Source organism: Pyrgilauda ruficollis, unplaced genomic scaffold, assembly GCF_017590135.1.
Source record: "Pyrgilauda ruficollis isolate IOZ18807 unplaced genomic scaffold, ASM1759013v1 scaffold13, whole genome shotgun sequence".
NCBI classification, from domain to species: Eukaryota; Metazoa; Chordata; class Aves; order Passeriformes; family Passeridae; genus Pyrgilauda; species Pyrgilauda ruficollis.
The window spans coordinates 6,588,973-6,610,143 of NW_024511432.1; the positions used below are offsets into that span (position 1 = coordinate 6,588,973).

Sequence of the window (21,171 nt, forward strand, 5' to 3'; positions counted from 1 at the left end):
GGTTTTATTCCTTTTAACTTAAAACCAAAACAGACCCCAAAACCCCAAGCTGGCTGTAAAATAGAGAAGCCTGCACTAGAAATCCTAGTCACATCCCAACCTACACACAGCTTGGTACTTGCCAGGGCATCCTTTAATCAGCACAGGCCTTGGGAGGCTCTGGGCCAGTCTGCTCATTCAGAGGGGCCCGGGGAGGCTGGCAGTGTCAGGGAGGTGGCAGACAGGACACTGAGCCCCTGGCTGCTTTGCCAGGCCTGGGAGCCCAAGCCATGTCACCCAGCAGAGAGCACAGGCAGGCTGCAGTCCATGTAGAATTGTTACACATTACTTAGAAGGAGACATCAAACACAGCAGAGATGAGCTGAGGAAGTTTCTGTAATTTGTATTTCCTAGGCCCACATCCCTTGGCTCCATTTGCTGTGAGTCAAAATACTCATTCATTCCCCACCACCGCTTTCTTCAATTGTGTGCAAACGGCCTCTGGCCACATTTAATTACCAGGACATTTATATTCCTGATTTACACACCTAAATGTATACATTAAGGCTAAAATCCTGAATGCAATCAGTGAGACAACCTAGGCAAAGAAGACAGCAGGGCTTGATAGTAGCATGCACTAGTGAAGGGAGGACTAAAAAATGACTTCTAAGAACCTTTGAAGAGAGGTATTTTTGGAGCCAAACATTTCTACAGTTTTTGAAGAATTCCGAATACTATTGCACAAAATAGTATTTTTCATTTGGACTGCAGCAATGCAAAGAAACCACCAGCTAATGACCAACCCGAAAAAAACCAAGGTCAAAGGTTGTCCTCTTGCATTCACCATCATGGCTCTGCAATGGTTAAAAGGCCCACACAGCTGTGCTGGCATCATTGATTAGGGTGAACAAGGAAGCGACAGAAAAATAAAGCCACCTTAATTTCAAGCTCCATTAGAACTGAAGGACTTGGGGGCGGGGGGAGAAATCAATGTCTGGCAAATGAGAAAGGACAAAATCTGCAAAAGGAAAAATGCATTTTCAAGCTAAGCTAATGCAAACAATGGATGGTGAACAGCACTTGAGGTTGGCCCTTTAAGGTTGTGTCAGCATTTCCATTTATAAACTCTGATTTTAGTTACACTCTAGTAGATTACCACAGGCTTTGGTATTATTCTAGCAGATACCACAAAGTATATCACAAATGGCAACATAAAATAGCAGTAAGAGCTCAATTGTTGAACAATGCACCCTTGCAGCACCTGATGTCAGGGTAAGAATTTTTAAATTACGAGTCATACACATATATACACACAAACAGAACATACAGGGCTGGGGAGAGCATCCTGGGACCCAGATTCTATCAACACTAAAGTGGAAGTTAAACCTACCTTTGATACAAAACCTATTTAAAGTACTTTGAAAAGCTTCAAAATACCCCAGATACTTAATTTCAGTCTGTCTCTCATGCCACTCAGAGAGATTTCAATCTAACCCTCTGCCCTCATTTAGATAAAAGCTCTTATTTCTGTATCTGGGCCTCCAGAGAGCTACTCAGTCAATACTCTGAATATCCACACCCAGAAATCAAGACCAAACCCTAGTATGCAACCTTTCATTTCAGTTGTGCCTAGGTCAGAAGGCCAAGGTGAAACTTGTACAAATGAGATAATTCAACGAAATTTTCCTTCACTGTAATGGAGCTGGCCCTTCACCTCAAACTTTCTAAGCAGATAAGCAATGCATGCAAGGAGAGCTTGTGTCTCCTCCTAGTATTCATCTCACAAATCTGCACAGACCTGGACTGAGCCAGAAAAATGAGAGCAAAACCATTTTTTAAAATTACCACCATGACTCTGGGCTTTTATTTTTCCAAACAAACATAGAGGGCACCAAATCTAGTATCAAGCCCAGTGACATGTTCAAAATACAAAGCCCACAGTAAAGCATAACATACATTGTAACAGTCAAATGATCTTAGCAGGAAGAAATCAGGCCTTGATCCAGCAACTAATTCCTTCTGGTACCCCAACAATCAGTTTGAAAGAGCAGCACTGAATCTCTCTCTGACCTCCACACATAAAACAAACAGGACAAGTGCAGGGGCCAGGTCCCACCTCACATATTACAAGAGCACAGCCCACCCACAGTTTTGGAATAATTCCTCTGGCTGCCATTACTGCAACCTGAGAGAGGATCTGCTATGACAGTGCTCATTAGAAGAGGACATCATAGTTTGCATCTGTGGAAGAGTGAAGAAATACCTTTTCTGAACAGAATGGCAATGTTATCTTTATATTCCCATAACCCAGCTTTGCGATACAGATTTGCATGATCAAGACTTACCTTGGATTTTTAAAAGCCAAAAAGAAACAAACAAAAAGACCCAAGCACATAAATACATGTTAAATATGAGATCAAGAAGCACTTGACTAATACATTCAGTTTTGGAAAGATTTTGCCAAAATAGGGCATTTTGACAATTTAGAAAAATCTTGATCTTTATAAACTCCTGACATAAGAATTATTGTAAAATGGATTTACTGCAAGAAGTGCTTGATGTTCTGCGTGCAATTTAATAACATAAACTTTGAAATGAGAGAGGAAAAATACAAATTCTTATAATTTAATGGCAAGCCTAGAATCTTTTACATAATCTTCCCGGCCTACTGCTCTAGTGGGAGACATTTCCTGGACTCACAACCCTTTTATGTGCAAGCAATCTACATTTTACAACTGATAAATAATTCAGATAATTAATTGAGCTGCAATTTGGTGCACTTTTTAGTCAGCACTATAGAGCACCATTTAAAGAGGTTCTGTACAGAAAGTCCCTCCTGCTTGTTAACCCAAGCTGAGACTTCTATTAAGGTGAATTCCTAGATTCTCTTAACACTTCCTGAATGTCTTGCACCAGCATCCTGGGACTTCATGCCCTAGGATGCTCCCCTCTGATTTTTCTTGCTGTTTTACTCTCCACATAAGAAATAGGGTATTTCCTGGCATTCTCCTTCTGCAGTGCTGATTGCCATCATTTGAGAGATTAGATTCTAGCATATCTCTCTGTGCTGGCCTCCCAAGGCTGCTAGAACAGACTGCAGTGGAAGAAGGAACAGAGACAATAAATGAATGCTTTAGGTAAGAATGCAGGGAAAGCTCAAGCAAACTGCCAGAGAGATCTCTAGATGCAAAGGAGTGACGTGGGAACACATGGCAGAAAGTCTAAAGAGTACTTTCATGCTGTAAGAGCTTTGCTAGAACTTAAAAGTCAGCAGAACCCTAAAATTTATACAATAAAAATTTAATTATATTTGTAGCCTCCACACAAAAGTAAGCAATAGGTCTGTGCCTCTGGCACAAGTGCCCATACCCACCACCTTCTGCTGTGCAGTGGTGCACAGAGGCTGCGCCAATGCAGCCCCACCAGCTCTTCAGTGGGAAGAGGGCACACACCTCCAGTCTCAGGCACTTACCCCCAAAAAATCTCTTTGGCAAATGATGCTGTAAAGTGTTTATGAATTGATACGTGCTCAAACTGAAGATTAAGGGACAGATATGAGGAACTACACAGACAAGACTAATTGAAGTGTTAAAGAATCTACAAATGACAAGTTTCAGATGGGATTTCAGGCCAAATAAACTTGCTGCAAACTACACAGGGCTGTGAGTCTGTGTTGAGCATCAGGAAAAGACAGGTCTGAGGAAGGACAGTTGAGCCTACAACACTGATAATAAAGTGTGGACCAAGTTCATTATGAATATGTGGAGAAGTTTTTGCTGGTTAAAAAGAGTAATGATAATGCCAGAGGCACAGGCTGAGGGCTTGATGCAGAAGAGAACAGGCCTTCTCAATCCACAGAATTAAAGTTTACCAGTATACCTGTGTAAACACTGAGTAACAGCAGAGGAACAGTGAAGTCCTGTAAAGAAATAAAGCAGACCCCTCCCTTATATCCCTCTGCACACTGCCTACCAGATAAAATGGGAACAGACTATGGAGGAAGGATTCTACACAGTGCACAGGGATGGCTTCATCTGACCCAAAACAAACACAACACATCTGAAGAAGACTTAACAAACTATCTAGGAAAAAGGAAAAGAAATCCCAACAATCATCAGGAGGTGTAAGAAAAAGTAACATAGAAAAAGAAACTTTTGTAGCACATCTTTATCTAAAGCATCAAATAATTTTAAGACTTTCTTGATTAACAGCGATAATTAGAGGACTATCAGCAATGTCTAACACAAAGATCCTCTTACATAACTAGCAAAACTTAATAAAAACTATTCTAAAAGAGTTGATGACTGCATACCAGAACCTACAGATAGGTACAGAGACTTGTCCATATTCCAAGCAAGTAACTTTCAGGTACAGACCACAGCTGACACCAGCCAGAAATGTGACTGCAAACATCCTCAGAGCAGAGGATGACGTTCTGCAAGACATAAATCCTTGCACCCACTAACTGCAAAAACAAGCAGGGACAAAACATTTAAAACTGACACTTGGCTCATGTGCCTCCAAGATCATCTGAAGTGGAGCCCCTTGCCACCCTTCCCCTTGAAAATCACTTTTAGCTAATGGACTATGATTGTTTTCTGCACGTGGCCTGCAAAAAAAAATGTAAGATTCAAAGCACACAATTTATTAGGCCTCAGAGATGAGTAGCTGAAATGATCAGTGATTAAATCACTAGTGTTAATCATGATTCAACAGAGCAAACATGGAACTTCGATTTAAATGATTGATTTTAATCCTGTTTCTCATTTGTACTTTTTAGCTGCTTTCCTGAAGAAAGCACTGAATTGCATTGGCTGATTTGGCCATCTACACACAGTGATTTGCAATTAATCACTGGTTTTATGTTAAATTTGGACCTTTTCCTGAACAGGAGGATACATTCAAATATTGACAAGAGCAACTAAAAAAAGGTACTAGAGATAAGAAAACATACCAAGATCACTATCAGAACATACCAGAATCATCATTTCAAATAAGGCCTTGAGATCTGGTATAATTAAGAAAGAAGAAAAACTTTGTATTTTAGTTAGGTAATCAGCAATAATAAAAAATATTATTATTATGCAATCATATCCATTTTCTCATGTGCCACAAATCTCAGCTCCAAAGGGTCAAGCGCTCTACTGCTTCTGGGATTGAGAATCTACAATAAAATTCTTCTTACAACAGAAAAGAAAAACTGTAGAAATCAAAAAAAAAACAAATGAAAAAGGAAAAACGAAAAAGAGGCAAGAGTTGTTGAAAAAAATCTAGACAGAATGAGGTCAAGAAAGACATGTACCAAGTTTAAGTTCACCAGTTAGAAAGACAATAACATCAGAAATTGGGGCAAAGGGATAAAATGAGAAAAGACACAAAGTGAACAATGCCAGCGGTTTAGAGCTCTCACTCGATGATCAGGCAACATATAAAGTCTCCAGAGAGTACTAGTCTTGAGTGAAAGAGAGGCCTTAGAAAACTGGGGTTAAGTAAGTCTGCCTGAAGACAGGAGACCACAGGGCTCCTAACACTAGCATGAGATTCAACTAAGGGCCCTGCACCCAAAATGGGTGGCACCAAATGCGAAACTAAAGCATACATAAAATGGGGTAATTTCACATGCCTCACTTCCCCTCCTGAAGTTAAGTAGTTTAGCATACTACTTCTGCAAAAAAAGAAAGAAGAGATTACAACTCTTCTGACCCTTATGAGTGAGCCATCTGCCAGAAAGGAGAGAAAAGATGAGCTTCAAAATGATTAACCAGTAATTCAGACTGTTACCTTCAATGCAACCCACAACATCATTCTACTATAGCTCTTAACTGAGTAATGAATGTTGCAGGTTTCATCATGAAGATATTCTACAAGGGCAAGCAATGATCAGAAAGCAAAACTAGATGGGTCATGATAATTTCTAAGACACTCAGAGAAAATTTACAGGAAACTTTACAAGATAAAATCATCTGGTAAAGCACTTGAACCACAGCAAATTCAGTCTATCACCAAGACAAGGGTATGACATCTGTGATACAGTGAAAGAAAAAAAGCTATACTCACCTCTTTTGATTGTTGACTTAAATGCCCCCTATTCCAATCTCAAAACTGCCTCAAAAGTGGTTCCAAGTGTTTTTCCAATCAGACATAAAAAAGGTTTCAAAACTATGAGAGAGGTATCCCTGTGCAATTTAGGCTTGCAAGGCCAACAGAGACAGGTCCACAAAGGGAGTAGGTATGTACCTAGTTCCTCTTGACTTCAGTAAGAATTTGGAACTTAAAATACTTCTGTTATCTTGGTACTTAATGCTGCTTCTCATGGCTAACTCAAACCTCCTTCAGCATTGAAAGCAGCATCTCCTCTCTACATTTCCTCTAGCCAGTGAATTAAACAGAGAGCAAGACGATCTCCACAGAAGCCTTAAAACAGCTCTGCACCACAACACAGGAATGGCAGTGGCAAGGGCAGTGTAATTCACATGTCAGAAGTTTCCCTACCTGGATGTCAGTGTCCTTCACAGGTTCAAGAGGCTCAAATGTAGTGGCTGCACTTAGACTCTCAAGTCTCTGAGAAATGTGGGATATATCAAGCCCTCTAGACCCAAGAAGAACCGATCTATAAGGAAGAAATTGTACAGATATGAAATTAGTATTGAACAGACAGAACTCTAAACCCAGACTCACTGCCAATATTTAGGTCAGCTTGCCATGTACAGACAGTGCTCCCAGATGTGTTACAAAAACTGCACAGAACCAAACTTTGAACAGCCCTACGTGTCTATGTAAACACCCCAGCCCTGCTGAAGTCTTTCTGCTGCTCCACTGCAGTGCTGCACAGATGCCAAGTCCTCCCAAACACAAAAAAATGTACACCGTGTTGGTAAACATCTTCAGCAGCAGCCAGAAGAAGGTACCGCACTTCTTGGCTTTAATGTCAAAAATCAAGAACAGCAGCTCCTCAGATAAATCCTTCAACTATCCTGTTGTTTTTTAGAAGCAGGAGAAAGGTCGGAAGAAAAAAAACAAAGCACGAGCTTTGCAGCTGTGCTGTTTGTCCCAGCAGGACTCCCCACGCTGGACACCAAAGGCACACACAGCTCCCAGCCCGCGTGCGGGGTCCCGGCGCAGCCCCGTACTCACGCCTTCACATCGGCGGTCTCCTGCGAGGTGCGGGTCAGGGTGCGGGAGCGCAGGCGCTCCCCGGCCTGCTGGATCTCCTGCAGGTTGCGTTCCACGTGCGGGAGCTCCGAGATCCCCTCGGTCTCGGCTGCCAGCTGCTCCGCCTGCTGCAGCAGCTCTCCAAAGCCGTCCGTGTCCATCTCGGCCGCAGGTTTCGCTCGAGACACACAGAAACCTTCAGGGGAAAAGGGAAAATTCTTGCTCAGCTATAAAGTTTCTACACCTGTGGGGTCACAGACCAGCAAGAGCAGATCTTCTCAAACAGGATATACTGTCTATCCTCCCCAGGCATTAAACATCAAGGAAATCTTTTCAAGTGGTCTCAGAGAGCTTTCCCTTGCAAGACTACAGTCTATGGACCTGTCAGAAGTGGGATGTAGATGTCATATCACAGTTCATATTTTGCCTTAAAACAAAGGAGGGTGAAAGCAGAGAAGTTCCTGTGAAGAATTTGGTGTTTATTTAGCTATAAACTACTTGCATACACATATAAGCAGATTGCTTGGAGCGCTGGACCCAGTGATCCTTATGGGTTCCTTCCCATTCTATGATTCTATATTCTTATATATTATGAAGAAAGATGCACACATGTGCAAGCATAGGAATATATGTGGGCTGAAAACATATATAAACATGAAGTTAAATTAGTAGCAAAATAGTTGAGCTATAGATGCACACAGACAGCCATAATTAGCTGGCTGTTAAAATGTGTTGCTCCATATGTCAGTAACCCCCAACCAAAAGAAATAAGTTCATGTTCTTCCAGTTTAGAAGACCTGTGTCTAAATTCAAGGCCTGCAGGAAGTTTTACCAGTGTGAGAATTCCTTGCATTGACTCAGTGACAGAATAATTAAAGAAGTTAAAGCACAAGGCAATGTAACAGAAGATGCATTAAATGCATCATGCCATTCCAAATTCAGAATGGAGCCTGTTATTTTTACAGAAAGGATGAAAGCACACGTGCTTGGGATCACTATGGAAAAAGACATGTAGCTACAATGGTGTCCACATTAACAAAATACAAAACCCAAACCTCAATTTCACACACCAAATCATGGTTTGCAGCTAAACCAGCTACAATAAGCATCAGGCATCTCTGTAAAGCCACAGAATATCACAGAAATCTGTGGTGCTGAATGGTGCTACAGAGATGGAAATCTTCAGTACAGTCCCTCTCCCACAGCTTTTGCACCCAAAACCAGAGGGCCTGGGATGAAATAAGAGAAACCAGATGTCAAGCATTAACTCCAACTGTTTATCATTTACTCAAAAGTAAAATCAGTGAGGAGTATCTAGTTCAAGGAAGCCCCCTAAAAAAGAAAAGAGGGTTTTTTACAAATCAACAATAGCCTGCAATTAAAGTATTTCTTTGTACTCTTCAACCATACCAAAGAAATTTTACAACAGAATTTGAACATTCCTCACATTCTCAGTCTCACCACCATTCCCAAGTACTATTACCAGCAGCAGCTCTTTCCTCTGTCTGGACAAATGATTTAAAAGCACTGCATGATGATTCATTCAGACATACGCAGTTTGAGAGAGAAATCCTCCTGCCTGGGTGCCAGGACAAACCCTAACAGCAGCATCCAGGAATGGAGAATTTCACAAGCACTCCCCACACACTTCAAGAAAGCTGGGGGAGAGAATGATTGTATTTACAATGACTTGTTAATCAGGTGAGATAGCAGAGACCGGATCTGTTTGAACAGAGCAGTGTGCCACCCAGATGGAGTGGAACAGGGAGGAGGAGGGTGGAAATAAGCAGTTTCATGCCCTGCAATGCAGTACGGAACATCTTCCCTGTGTTTACTTGCAGTAACTCAGATGCACCCCTGCCAGGAACAGCCTCTGTTGGCAGACACTGACCAGAACAGCCACACTCCTGCACATTCAAAGACTGATGAGATCCTCCAGGAGCAGTGACTGTGAGAACAACACAGACATCAGCTTGATTTGATGTGATCTGGTCCACTTCCTCTTTTCATTACCAAGATAAAAAGCTGGGAGTGTAAGAAGCACCAACTTCTCAGACTGCTGAAACCAAAAGCACGAAAAATCAGTGCTACAGACCTGCACCCAAACCTGCACTTTTTACCTGCACACACCCTGTTAATACCATGTAAGGTCTGTCACATAAGTTTGCCTGTGTAGGACAATTGCAGCAACTCTGTGAGACTGAATCCAATTCAGCAAATATGGAATAAACTGGTTATTCTGGAGCAAGTTAAAGTACCTGTGATTATAACCAAGCACTGGAAGCAACATCTCAAAACTCAGAGAGTGAAGACTAAACAGCTTTTACTAAGTGACAGAATTCAGACATTTAGACTGAATATTCATATATTCATAACAGCACAAACAACTTTGTCTCCACCCTGACAGAATTTACTGCATTCAAGAATCTGCAGTCTGACTCTTCATGCTGCTGTGCAAGATGGAAACTGCTTCCACAGCAACGAGCACAGTGATGGCAGATTTTCATGTCTGGCTGGGGAAGGAGCAACAACCAACAACTAAGAGAAGGAAAATATTTCAGAAATTGTATTAACTTCAGTGAAACCAGACTGACCTTGGGCTAAAAGCCAGGACTGAAAAAGCTCTTCTGTAAAACAACTTTGATGACTTATCAATAGAAGTTGCTGCATTAGACCAGGATTCCATTAAACCCCAGTTTAATTTCCCCAAAATTTAAACCCCCACATAAGCACTACATATTGTACAAACTGACTAAGTTTAAGTGACAAAAAAAACAGAAAAGAAGACAGGTTTCTTAAAGCTATTCAGACTGATTTTAGTTGATTATTTCTTACCTAAAAACCACTAAAAACTCCTCAAGAGCACTACAGTGCTATCTTAGGAAGAAAACTGTAGCTATTCTACTTCAAATATGGCCACGATGAACATTTTACTGTACTTGATTCAGAAATACACAAAGCTGAAATACTCCAATGCATATGCAAGTATCTGCTGTACTTCACACATTGACAGGCTTTGTGTCAACTAAACAATTAACTTTGAGAAACAGTAAAAAAATTATGTTTTTCCAGTGCTCTGGGAAAAAGAAAGGAAAATGTCACAGGAGAAGGAAAGCTTCACCCACTACATTCAGAGTAGCTGATGAAGCAAGAATTCCATAAAAGAAAGATTCTTCAAAACAGGAAAGAAAAAGGAAGAAATCAAGTGTTGGCTTCTCAAAGAGACTCCCACCTCAAAGTGCTCAAGAGACCCAGTCTGATGAGTCAGGATCAGCTTCTTGTGGAAACAAAACACAAGAGCACAAGTGGTGAGAGCAAGCCAGCAATGCTCTACTTCCTACAGCCAAGATCTGAGGTAAAGAGTGCTTTTTTTGACAGGCTCCAAGCCTGGGCTGCTACAGAGAGTGGAGCAGCTTCTGTCTACTAAGCTAAACATGAATAAGTAAAAGGTGCATTTTGCAGGCCTGGGGAATTCTGTCTGAGCAGCAGCAATAATACCCAGCTCTCACATGGCATAGGCAGACATCCAGACATTTCAGAGAACAAGTCAGCAACGTAATCTCCATGCTAGAGACAGGGGAACTGATTAAGAAACACAGAGATGATAATGAAAGAGCAGGTGGACAATTGTACAACCCAAATATCTGCTGCACATTTTCAGCACACCATCCCCTTGTCCGTAAAACACAATAATGTTTATCAAACCTAAAGGGAAAGCTGCCACACCCTAACTACACTAAACCCAGATAAAATCACAACAGGCCACCTTCAAAATACCTAAAAGCTTCAAGCTATATTTGGTACCCCATCCGGTACAACAGCCTGCTCCCCCTGCAACAAAAGGCAGGTGCAGGAAAATCCTGAATAGATCACACAACAACCTTTGAAACAATACTATTGTTTCTTCTACCACTGATCCATTAATGTTCCTCTGCCTCCTACAGAAAGGCTTTCAGTCCTGCAAATTTTCTTCTTCATCTGATTTGTAGGTAGATATGCAAAAGTCCAAATCTTCTTCTGATCCCAGAGAGCCCTTACAGTAGGTATGTTGAACAAAAATGTTTTTTTACAAAGTTTTAAAGGCAATAACATTGGGTTACTTGCACCTACTCTGTAAGAAAGGGCACACAACATTTCTCTACCCTGTTCATTATTTAAAGTGGACCTGAAGAATAGGCATTTGAAGTGATTTCTACTAAAACACACTACCACACATTTGTCAACACTTCCTTTTATCTGCCATAAATGCCTCATAATGGTCTCAAGTCTCCACTGCTCTGACTTAACTGACAGCTGGCAGTTTTGCCATATTACCACATTCCCTCTTTTCCAAACACTTAACCTTTATTTTAAGCGTCTAACTCTGCAGGCAAATAACTTGCACAGGGTGGCAAACTGACCTTCATTAGACAGAGCATTTGGTTCAGTATTTTGAGTTCCTTACATGAAAACCCATATCCTCCCCCCTCATTGAATTTCCTGTCATAGCTGCACCACAGAAACTTCATGCATTTAGATGACAGAATCCCATACATTCTTCCAAGCAATTTTAAGCTTTTTCTATCTGTAAGTTTTCCCAAAGAGTAAGAAAACTTTTTATGACACAACATAAGTGAAATGGCACTAAAGCACGCAGGAACTGGTGTTCCTTTCTCATCATCTTAGCTCTCCATGCCATAACTACTGTCCCCAGAACAACATGACCAAATTGCAGAAGAGAAGCAGCCCTTCTTTGCACCCAGCACTTTAATTCCAACCCTTCCACTCACTGTTCCTAAAGTCTTCCAGTATCTGAAGAGGTCCTACAGCAAAACCAGAGTGGGACTCTGTCAGCACTGTAGTGACAAGGAATAATAGATAAACATTGAAAGAAGGGGAATTTAGGAAGGAATTCTTTACTGTGAGGGTGGTGAGGCTCTGGCACACGTTGCCCTGGGAGGCTGTGACTGTCCCATCCCTGGCAGTGTTCATCACGTCAGGCTGGATAATGCCTTGAGCAACCTGGTCTAGCAGAAGTTATCCCTGCCCACGGTAGCAGTGGGGGAACTAGATAAGCTTTGAAGTCCTTTCCAACCCCTTAACATTCCATGAATTCCTAGGAACCCTCCAACAAACCCACGGTGGGGAGGAACAACCCCCACGCACAGAACTCGAAACAGAGCCACACACAAACCCGTTCTCCGGAAACCCTCCCCGACAACCAGCTTCTGCTTCCTGAAGCACCAACACCGCACTTCGCTTAAGCACTGAACGCCCCTCCTACAGCCGGGCTTGGCGCTGCCGACCGGCACAAAATCCCGCTGGGAAGAACAGACCGCTCCCGCGCACCCACAGCCGGCGCCGCCGCCTCAGCGCGGGTTATTGACAGCAGCAGCTTCCGGGCAGCCCACGAGGAGGCCCGCAGCGCTCCCAGCCAGCCGCCCGCCGCAGCGGCCTGCACGGGCCAGAGAGGAAGCCATGGGCGGGGGACAGCTGGCGGGAGCTCCGGATGCGGGGGGAAGCAGGCAGCGAGCACCGGAGGCGGGGAAGAAGCGGAGGAAAGAGGCGGAGGGACGCCGAACCCCGGCCCGCCCGCACGGCGCCCTCACCTCACCTGCGCTCCGCGCCGCCCGCCGCGCCCGCCGTGCCCGCGCCGCGCACCCCCATTGGCTGCCCGCTCGCGCTTTCCCGCGCCCCCATTGGCCGAGCTGCAGCGCGTCCCGGCTTCCCGTGCTTCTATTGGCCCAGCCTCCGCGCTCCGCAGCGTGCCGGTTCCCGCCCCCTCGCGAGAACAACTTTATTGAGGCGCTCGGAGGGGGGCGCGGAGCGAATGGGGGGCGGCTGCCTCCGGAGACCGCGGGTTCGAGGCTGCCTCCTTCCTCCTTCTCGCGCTGCGAGCGCCGCGCCAAAATCAGCGAAATAAGAGATATATAGACAGAAATAACGTGGATGGGGTTGTTCCCCTATTGCCCCTCTCCTTTCTTAGTAAGCACTGACTCTTACTGGCAAACCCCGTCTGTGAGCCGATTCCGTGGGAGCTAAAACGAGGATAACGAATTCATGCCCATTTTGCCTCCTATGGCCAAATACACAACAAACAAACTCACAGCCAGCAGGTACTCACACCATCACCTGCACAATGGTGCCCTGAGGGTGTATAGGGGTTCGCTGTGTTGGTCCCGTTTGGGCACACACACGATGGCCCTAAAACAGATATTGCCAATGATTCGGGATTTGTTGGACAAAATCTGGGAACTGGGAATTTCATGGACCCACGAGGCCACAGCCTGTTTGTGTAAGAGACAGCCTGGACCTTGCTACTGTTCTGAAACATCACCCATCAAACCTTCAAAGCTGAACAGATTTTCCCATCAATACAGTCTCTATTTCCAAATTTTCCCACGCAAAAAAGCAGTTCCAAGGCCAGAGGCAGCGCTGGCACTGGCTGTAGCCTCTCCTAATTGCCAAGAGCGTGCAGGGGGTCAGGGTACATTCCTGCCAGTCGTTTCAGTTTGAGGGGAGCACTTGTCCCCGGCAGGATGCCCCCGTGGAATGGATGCCCCGGTAGGAAAGATGCCTTGGTGGGACGTTCGTCCTGGTGTGATGGGCGTCCTGATGGCATGGGTGCCCTGGTAGGGTGGCCGTGCCACCCCAGCCCTCCCTGAGCCCTTCCAGGCTCCCGGGGCATCTTCCCAGAGAGGGGAGAGTGCAGGTCCGCCCGGAGAGCGGCGCCGGTGCCCTCCGGGGCGGCATGGGGTACCAGGGGTCCCGAGGGGCCGGGACCGGGCAAGGGCAGAGCCCGGCAGGGCCCGAGGGAGGCGGGGACAGCGGGAGCCGGGGCCGGGCGGGCGGCGGAGCTGCGGGCAGGCAGGTGGCAGCAGATCCCTGTGGAAGGGCTCGGCGGCACCGGGAGCGGAGAGCCCGGGAGAGCCGCTCCTGGGACGGGACCCGGGTCCTCTGCAGAGGGGACAAGGTGTGCTGTCCCCTCTGTGGCTGCCCGTCCCTCTCCACTGGGCGCACAGAGCCCCTGTTCCTTGCCCAGGATGCGCAGGGTGCTGTCCCCTCTACATCAGACGCCTGTACCCTCCACACTGGGTGCCCATCCCACGAGCACAGCATCTCGTCTCTGTGCCAGGGGTTTTAGACAGGATATTAGTCAAAATGCATCGCTGAAAGTTGTCAAGCACTGGAACAGGCTGCCCAGGAAAGTAGGGGAGTCACCACCCCTGGAGCGATTTAAAAACCTGTACACGTTTGGTTTAGGGGTGGGCTTGGCAGTGCTGGGGCAGCAGCTGAACTCGATGACCTTAGAGGGGTTTTCCAACCTTTCTAACAATTCTATGACTGTATTTTCCCCCTCGCACTGGGAACATTTTCCCTCTGCCCCGGCGCACCTCCCCTAAGGGCAGGGTGTTATCTCCCCTGTGCACACGCGCCTGTCACCTCTGCACCAGGTGTGTTTGCTCTCTGCGCTGTCCCCTCTGCACACAGCGCCTGTCCCCTCGGCGCAGGACGATGTCCCCTCTGCACACAGCGCCTGTCCCCTCGGCGCAGGACGATGTCCCCTCTGCACAGCGGCTCCTGTCACGCGTGCCAGGGTGCTGGTCTCCTCTGCACTCAGTGCATGGCTGCTCTGCACAGAGCCACATCCTTCCTGCACGTGTCCCTCCTGCACATGGTGTATGTCAGCCACGCGGGGTCACGGGCATCCATCATCCCCCCGGGATTCACACACAGCCAGGAAAAGCGGAACTGAATGCAGTCCCATGGGCAGCTGCTCGTCCCGGAGTGCACCCAGGACCCCCCTGCCCAGGCTTCCCTGGGTGCCATGGGGGGATCATGGTCACCTCAAACCACCTCGGCAAACTGAGTTGGACTTTCCTTGGCGAGGCTGGATAAAGCACATCAGTGTCTTCTTGGATAAAGCAAAGGCTCCCCTCACCCTCCCACTATACAGAGCTGTCCACAGGCTGAGAGCACTTCCTGCTTCATCAAATAAGTACTTTTTTTTTTTTTTTTAATAGAAAATACTCTTGAGGAGACCAGAAAACCCCCACCCACTTCACTGAGACCAGCTACAGGCAAGGACAGGCACTGGACAATCCCTGACCAGCTCATTCCGCTGGTCCTGTGGCTTTCCTTGCCCCAAATCCCCCCCGGGAGGCTGGAAAGGGCACCGAGGCTGAGGGTCTCTGCCAGACGGGTGTGCAGGCAGAACCAGGAGCAGGCAGGGCAGGCTGGCAGCGGCAGGATGCAGAAGTGTGTGCCCAGTCCCACCCTGGCAGGCTGCTGGGAACGGGGAGCGGTTGATGCCCGGGGCGCTTCCTGCGAGGGGAAGCCCCATCCGCGCCCGGCTTTGTTTTGGTGCAGGATGCGGGCCCTGGCCCCGGGGGCTGTCTGCAGCCCCTCCGCTGCAGTGGCCGGGGTCGCAGCCCTGTTTCATATGGCTCCAGCAGCAGAGCCATGCCAGTCTTCTTTTCCAGCAAAGCCTCTTCTCATGGGATTGTTTTTAAAATGTATTTAGGGCAGGGCAGACCCTTAAAACCCGTTTCCAGCACTACACCTCTGTTGCAACAAGCAGTGCTGGGAGGCTGCTTAGGCAAAGACACACTGATGCAATAAGGCAGCACATTTAAAAGGCAAATGTGTGCTGAGCTAGGTGTTGCTTTTCTCACTGGCAAAGTTGGGTGCTGAGCAGTCTGGGCTCTCCCTGCAGAGTCATGTGCTGAAGCTGGGCAGACTTTAGAAAAAGCCTGGATCATCCTGGATGTCTGAAACATCCCTGGGAACAAGTATTGCCATGCTCCCACTGTGCAGATACCCCACCTTGTGCCACCCAGCCTAGCAGAAAGGACTACACTGGTACATGGGTACCCAAGAGACCAATTTTGCTGGTTTTTATGTATCTTGTCTCTGGTGCCTTGCAACCAAGGGCTGCAGATTTTCCTGCCAGGCGCAGCTGTCCCATTGCCCAAAAAGGCACAAAGCAGGTGAGGGCAGCATGGCTGGGAACTTACATCTGTGGTGGGGCACACCCAGGAGACATGTATGGGCAGGCAGGTGCCTAAAAAGTGACTCTTCCATTTGGCAGAGACTTTCGGAAGCAAAACACATCCCATGCACCTTCCCCCTGCCCCCCCTCCCCCATCCCAGCAGCCACCCCAAATCCAGGCAGCCAAGCACTGCATTCATGGTCATTGCAGCTTCAAGCAAGATGCTTCCCAAAAATGAGCTGGAAAAAAGTGCTTGGAGGTTTTGCCCACAGCAGGAGCCAGGCACTGCAGCTGCAGGTATTTGGCATGGGGAGGCTGAAGGGAAAGTGTCCCTTTGGGGATGGATCTGCTCTGCAATGGATTGGGGTTTGCAAAGCATGAGCTCTTGAAGAAGGGAGGTTTGTCCTCACTAGAATGTGTCCAAGTGCTCTCCAGCAGCAGCTCAGGCCAGGCATCTTGCCAGCACACATCACCCTCCCACCCACCACACTTGCTCCCACAAGATCTTTCACCCCAAGGAAGCCCCTAACGTGGTGCAGGGGCACCTGCCATGAAGCAAAGAAAGGCTGGAGGGGACTAGAGCCCCTCCTTCCATTGTTTGCCCACACCTCTGGGTGTGTGACCTGTCCTCCCTGGGAGACCAGCACCTTAAAGATGCCCACACCAACCCCACATGTAGGATGAGGTCCATCCAGTGCCCTGTGAAGCTCCTTCTCTCCCTCAAGGAAGGTGCAGAGCCATCTTAGGGGAGGACATGGGGATGTTTCTGAGCAGCCCTCTCCCATCCCGCAGCACCAATTTGACAATTCCCATACAAGTGTCCCAAGTGGTGAAAATGCTCTGCCTTCAACCCATCCCCACAGCAGCACTCGTACCTCCAGATAAACTCCTTTATTTCCATCCAGTTTCACCACTGGTACAGAAAATACAAAACAAGAAAAACAAAAACAAAAAAATAGGCTTTTCTGTGCCCCCCACCCCCCATCCCCGAAGCGTGCCGACTATTTACAGGCAGAGGCAGAGGCTCAGTGGCAGCAGCTGCACTTGCTGCTGGTCGGCTCCTTGCACACGCAGCCCTTGGCGCAGTTGCTGCAGCTCGCAGGACAGCAGGAGCAGCAACCTGGGAGGGACACAAGAGTTAGGAGGTAGGTGGAAGGGACTGGGGTTCTGTGAGGCAGGGGGACCCGATGGGAGAGTGGGAAACACCACTTCTGCAGGAGCAGGGCTGATGATCACAATGGGTTGGAGTTCTCCATGAGAGTCCTACAGGGCGGGGGCAGCCCCCCCAGAGGGGAGGGTGTGTGTACTTTGCAATGGGCCAGGGGAAGAGGGAAGGATCCCATGAGGGTCCTACAGGGCAAGAGAGGGAGTGATGGGGTCTCCATACGGGGTCTGACATGGCAAGAAGGGTCGTCTACAGCGTAAGAGTTGGGAGGCGCCCATTGGGTCCGACAGAGCAAGAAAGAGCTTCCTTGTGGAACAGGAAGGTGTCCGTGGAGTCCCACAGGGCAAGGAGGGTTCCCCTATGGAGCAGCAGGTGCCCAGGGAGTCCCACAGTACAAGAAGTTTCCCAGTGGAGCAGAGAGGTGCCCATGGATGTCCCACAGGGCAGTGGCAGCTCCCTCCAAAAACAAGGCCGGGTCCCCCCTCCCTGAGCCCCCCACTCACTCTTGCGGCAGCTCCGGCAGCGGCAGTTCTTGCACTTGCAGGACCCGGCGCAGGAGCAGGAGTCACCTGGAGAGCGAGGCAAGGAGAGCGGGATCAGCCGGGAGTCGGGCAGCCGGGAGTCCGGCGGGAGGCAGCCGGGACAGCATGGGGCACTTACCGGCGGCACACGTGCAGTCCTGGGGGTCCATGGCTCGGCTCGGCTCGGTTTAGCTCAGTCAAGCTCGGCTTCGTCCGGCTCGGTCCGGCGGGGCTGGCAGCGGTGCAGAGCAGCGCCGGCCGCCCGCTATTTATGGGGCAGGACGCGGGGCGGTGCTGGCGCTGCGCACGGTGCAGGGGGCCGCCGGCACCGGGGCCGTGCTCACCGGGGGCGGTGCCGAGCCGTGCCGTGCTCACCCCGGGGCAGTGCTCACCGGGGGCGGGGCCGAGCCGTGCCGTGCCGTGCTCACCCCGGGGCCGTGCTCACCCCGGGGCTATGCTCGCCCTCGGGCCGTGCTCACCGGGGGCGGTGCCGTGCCGTGCCGTGCCGTGTTCACTCTCGGGCAGTGCGCACCCCGGGGCCGTGCTGTGCTCACCGGGGGCCGTGCCCTACCCCGGGGCCGTGCCATACCCCGGGGCCGTGCTCACGGGGGGCGGTGCTCACCGCGGAGCCGTGCCCACCCCGGGCCCGTGCCGTGCCGTGCCGTGCTTACCCGGGTCACAGAGCTGCCCCCCACGCCCGCTCCCAGCCGGGGTGTCCCACCTGCACGCCCGTCCCCGGCAGGGTGCCGCGCTCCGGGGCACCGAGACGCTGAATGCGCGGGGTGCGGGGGTAAAGCCCTGGCACGGCGCTGCCAGCGCGTCCTGCGCACTTGGGACAGCACCGTGGCGCTGCCCCCCGGGTCCAGAGCTTTGGTGCAGCGGTGCCCCCACCTCAGGGCTGGCTGTGGGGTGCACGGGGCTGTCCCTGAGGATGAGACTGTTTCAGCACCCCACCGCAGAGTGGGATGGCCCTGGGCTGCCCCCATGGGGCTGGGGTTCCCCTCCCAGCAGGGGTGAATCATAGAACACCCTGAGTTGGAAGAAACCCGCCGGGATCATCACATGCAGCTCCTGATCCTGAACAGGACAACTCCAAAAAGTGTGCCATGTCGCTGAGTGTGCTGTCCAAAAACTTCCTAAGCCTGGTTTGGTGCAGTGACCGCTTCCTTGGGGACTCTGTTCTAGGGCCCGACTATCTTCTGGGTAAAGAATATTTTCGTAATACCCAATCTAAACCTCCCCTGACAGAGTTTCATGCGCTTCCCTCGAGTGAGCATGGGGATGCAGTGTGGTAGCTTGGCATTGCCAGCTGGCAGCTGCTGGAAATCACTTTCTCATCCCTCTGAGTTTTCCACCTTGTCACAGGGTTTATGTGCCAGCAGGCTTTCACCATCTCGACGTGCCCGTGGCCAGTTCAATATCCAGCGTGGCAAGCAGTGGCTGGGCCGGGGCCAGGCTGTCCCCATGCCTGCACCCCTGCTCTTGGTGGCGTCGCAGATGGGGCAAGCCTGGGTTCAGAGCTGGTGCTGTAGATGGCTCCATCCCCGTGGAGCCTGGGCCAGCGGGCTCTAGGACCAGGAGAGGTTCAGTGACCCGGGTGGTTGTGCCAGGGAACGGCTCGTGCTTGTTTGCAAAAGCACGGAGCTGTTTTTTTCCTGGCAGTGTTTGCCAGCAGCAGTGAGGCGAAGCCAGCAGGCATTGCACACGCCACTGGCCGAGCGGGAAGGAGGAGAGGAGAAATAACCGAGCACGTGTGGTGTCACTGCACATAAACACGGGTTGAGAATTAACTTCCCTCCCTCCCGGACAGCCCCGGCGCTGTGCTTCGGGAATGTGCTGCCCCGCGGGCCCCCCCTCCAGCAGGGCGGGTTCTGCTGCGCCCGTGGTTGAGGAAAAGAGAGCCCTGACCTGCCAAAATGGGATCGTGCGCCCCTGCACGGGGCCATTCCAAAGGTGAGGGATGACTGTGCAGGGCCAAAGCTGCGGGGAAAGCAGGGGAATTCCCAGATTGCTAGGAATCCTGCATATCACACATGGAGGGGCTGTACTGAATCCCGGGACACGTTGTCCTGGGCCGACGTCACTGTGAGCGGGAAAAGGCAGCACAGCATCCCCACAGAACTGTATGTGAAGCTGTGATGGGAAAAGAGCCTGGAAAATGCCTGATTTCCCAATGTGAGCATTTCCACTACATAGTGAGGTCATCCTGCAAGCAGAACAGGGATGAATGAATGAGTATCCTCCAAGCCACGGGCTTGCTGAAAGGCCATGTCAGACAGACATCAGCGGCGATAGGAGAGCTCAAAGGGGTCTCCTGTATTATGGCTGGTATTCCTACTTCCCAGGGCATGGAGCAGTTAAACCCAAGTCTGTTCCCAGGTAAGAGGAGTGCCATGTCCAACTCTGATTTTATAACAGTCATAAAGTGAGCAGCAGAGCTGCAGCTGCCCAGCAGCCCAGGGTCTCAGGGCTCAGAGGTGGGATGCTGGAACCTCTGTCTGCCCAGCCCTGCCTCTCCGCCCAGCACTTCCCCTGAAGGCAGGGGACAGCATCTGACAGCTGCTCTCCATCATGCTGCCATGGGGCACAGGGGTGGGCACAGCACAGAGCCATGGGGCAGGACCACTGCAAACCCACAGGGGCCAGAAAGCCAGACTGATTCTGTGAGCTTTACTGGTTAAACCAGATGTTTGGTGAAAAATCCCATTAGCAGCCTCTCATCCACTCTTGTTGTGAGCTCACCAGTGATGTTTTTGTATGGTTGGCACTTACATCTCTCTGGGTTGGAAGGAATAAAGATAACCCTGCTCTTTGCAGTGTGGAGTTTAGTGTGATTGCTCCACGCCTGCCACATCCTGCCCTGCCTAAATTCAGGTGACATAGGGGTGGCCTTTGCACCTGCCAGAAGTGTGGGGTGATGGTGACATCTCAGGGAATACCCTGAGGGAGGAGCCCTCCTGGAGCAAAGGGGTATCCCCTAGGGATTGGCACCCTGAGCAGCCCGTGGGCAGGGGTGCAGTGCTGTAGGCTGTGCCAAATCCCTGGCTGAGTCCTGGCAGTGGTGACTGGGTCAGGAAAGCTTTTTAACCTAGAAAATGACCATGAATGGCTGCATTCGAGGAATGTGGGGACAGGCAGAGCCTGTCATGTTCCTGGGAAGCAGCAGGGTGGCATGGGGCACTTGGGGTGCAGCATTCTGGCAGCAGCATGGCTGTGCTTGGGCAGAGTGAGCATCACACCCTGACATGGGCATCGTGGGCATCACATCCCATTGTTGGCTTTGCACCCTGGCATAGGCATCCCATCCCATTGTGGGCATTCCACCTCATCACAGGCATTGCACCCCATCACATCCTCTCACTGGAATCCTGGTATGGGCATT

General features: G+C 49.4%; 1 protein-coding gene across 4 annotated transcripts in view; it reads right to left on the minus strand.

Annotated features, from left to right (window-relative positions):
* The window catches only part of NUP93 (nucleoporin 93), a 76,130-nt gene extending 63,368 nt beyond the window's left edge, over nt 1–12,762 (minus strand). For 2 of the 4 annotated variants that reach the window (XM_041459032.1, XM_041459036.1), the window contains exons 1-3: nt 12,725–12,762; nt 7,114–7,327; nt 6,472–6,589 (exon numbers count right to left, since the gene is read on the minus strand). In XM_041459032.1, coding sequence (XP_041314966.1) covers nt 6,472–6,589; nt 7,114–7,292 — 297 coding nt within the window. In that variant the 5' untranslated portion in view covers nt 7,293–7,327; nt 12,725–12,762. Of the gene's footprint in view, nt 1–6,471; nt 6,590–7,113; nt 7,328–9,022; nt 9,041–12,719 lie in introns of those variants that run through there. The other 2 variants (XM_041459034.1, XM_041459035.1) reach the window with 2 other exon arrangements.
* Nucleotides 12,763–21,171: the final 8,409 nt, after the last annotated feature.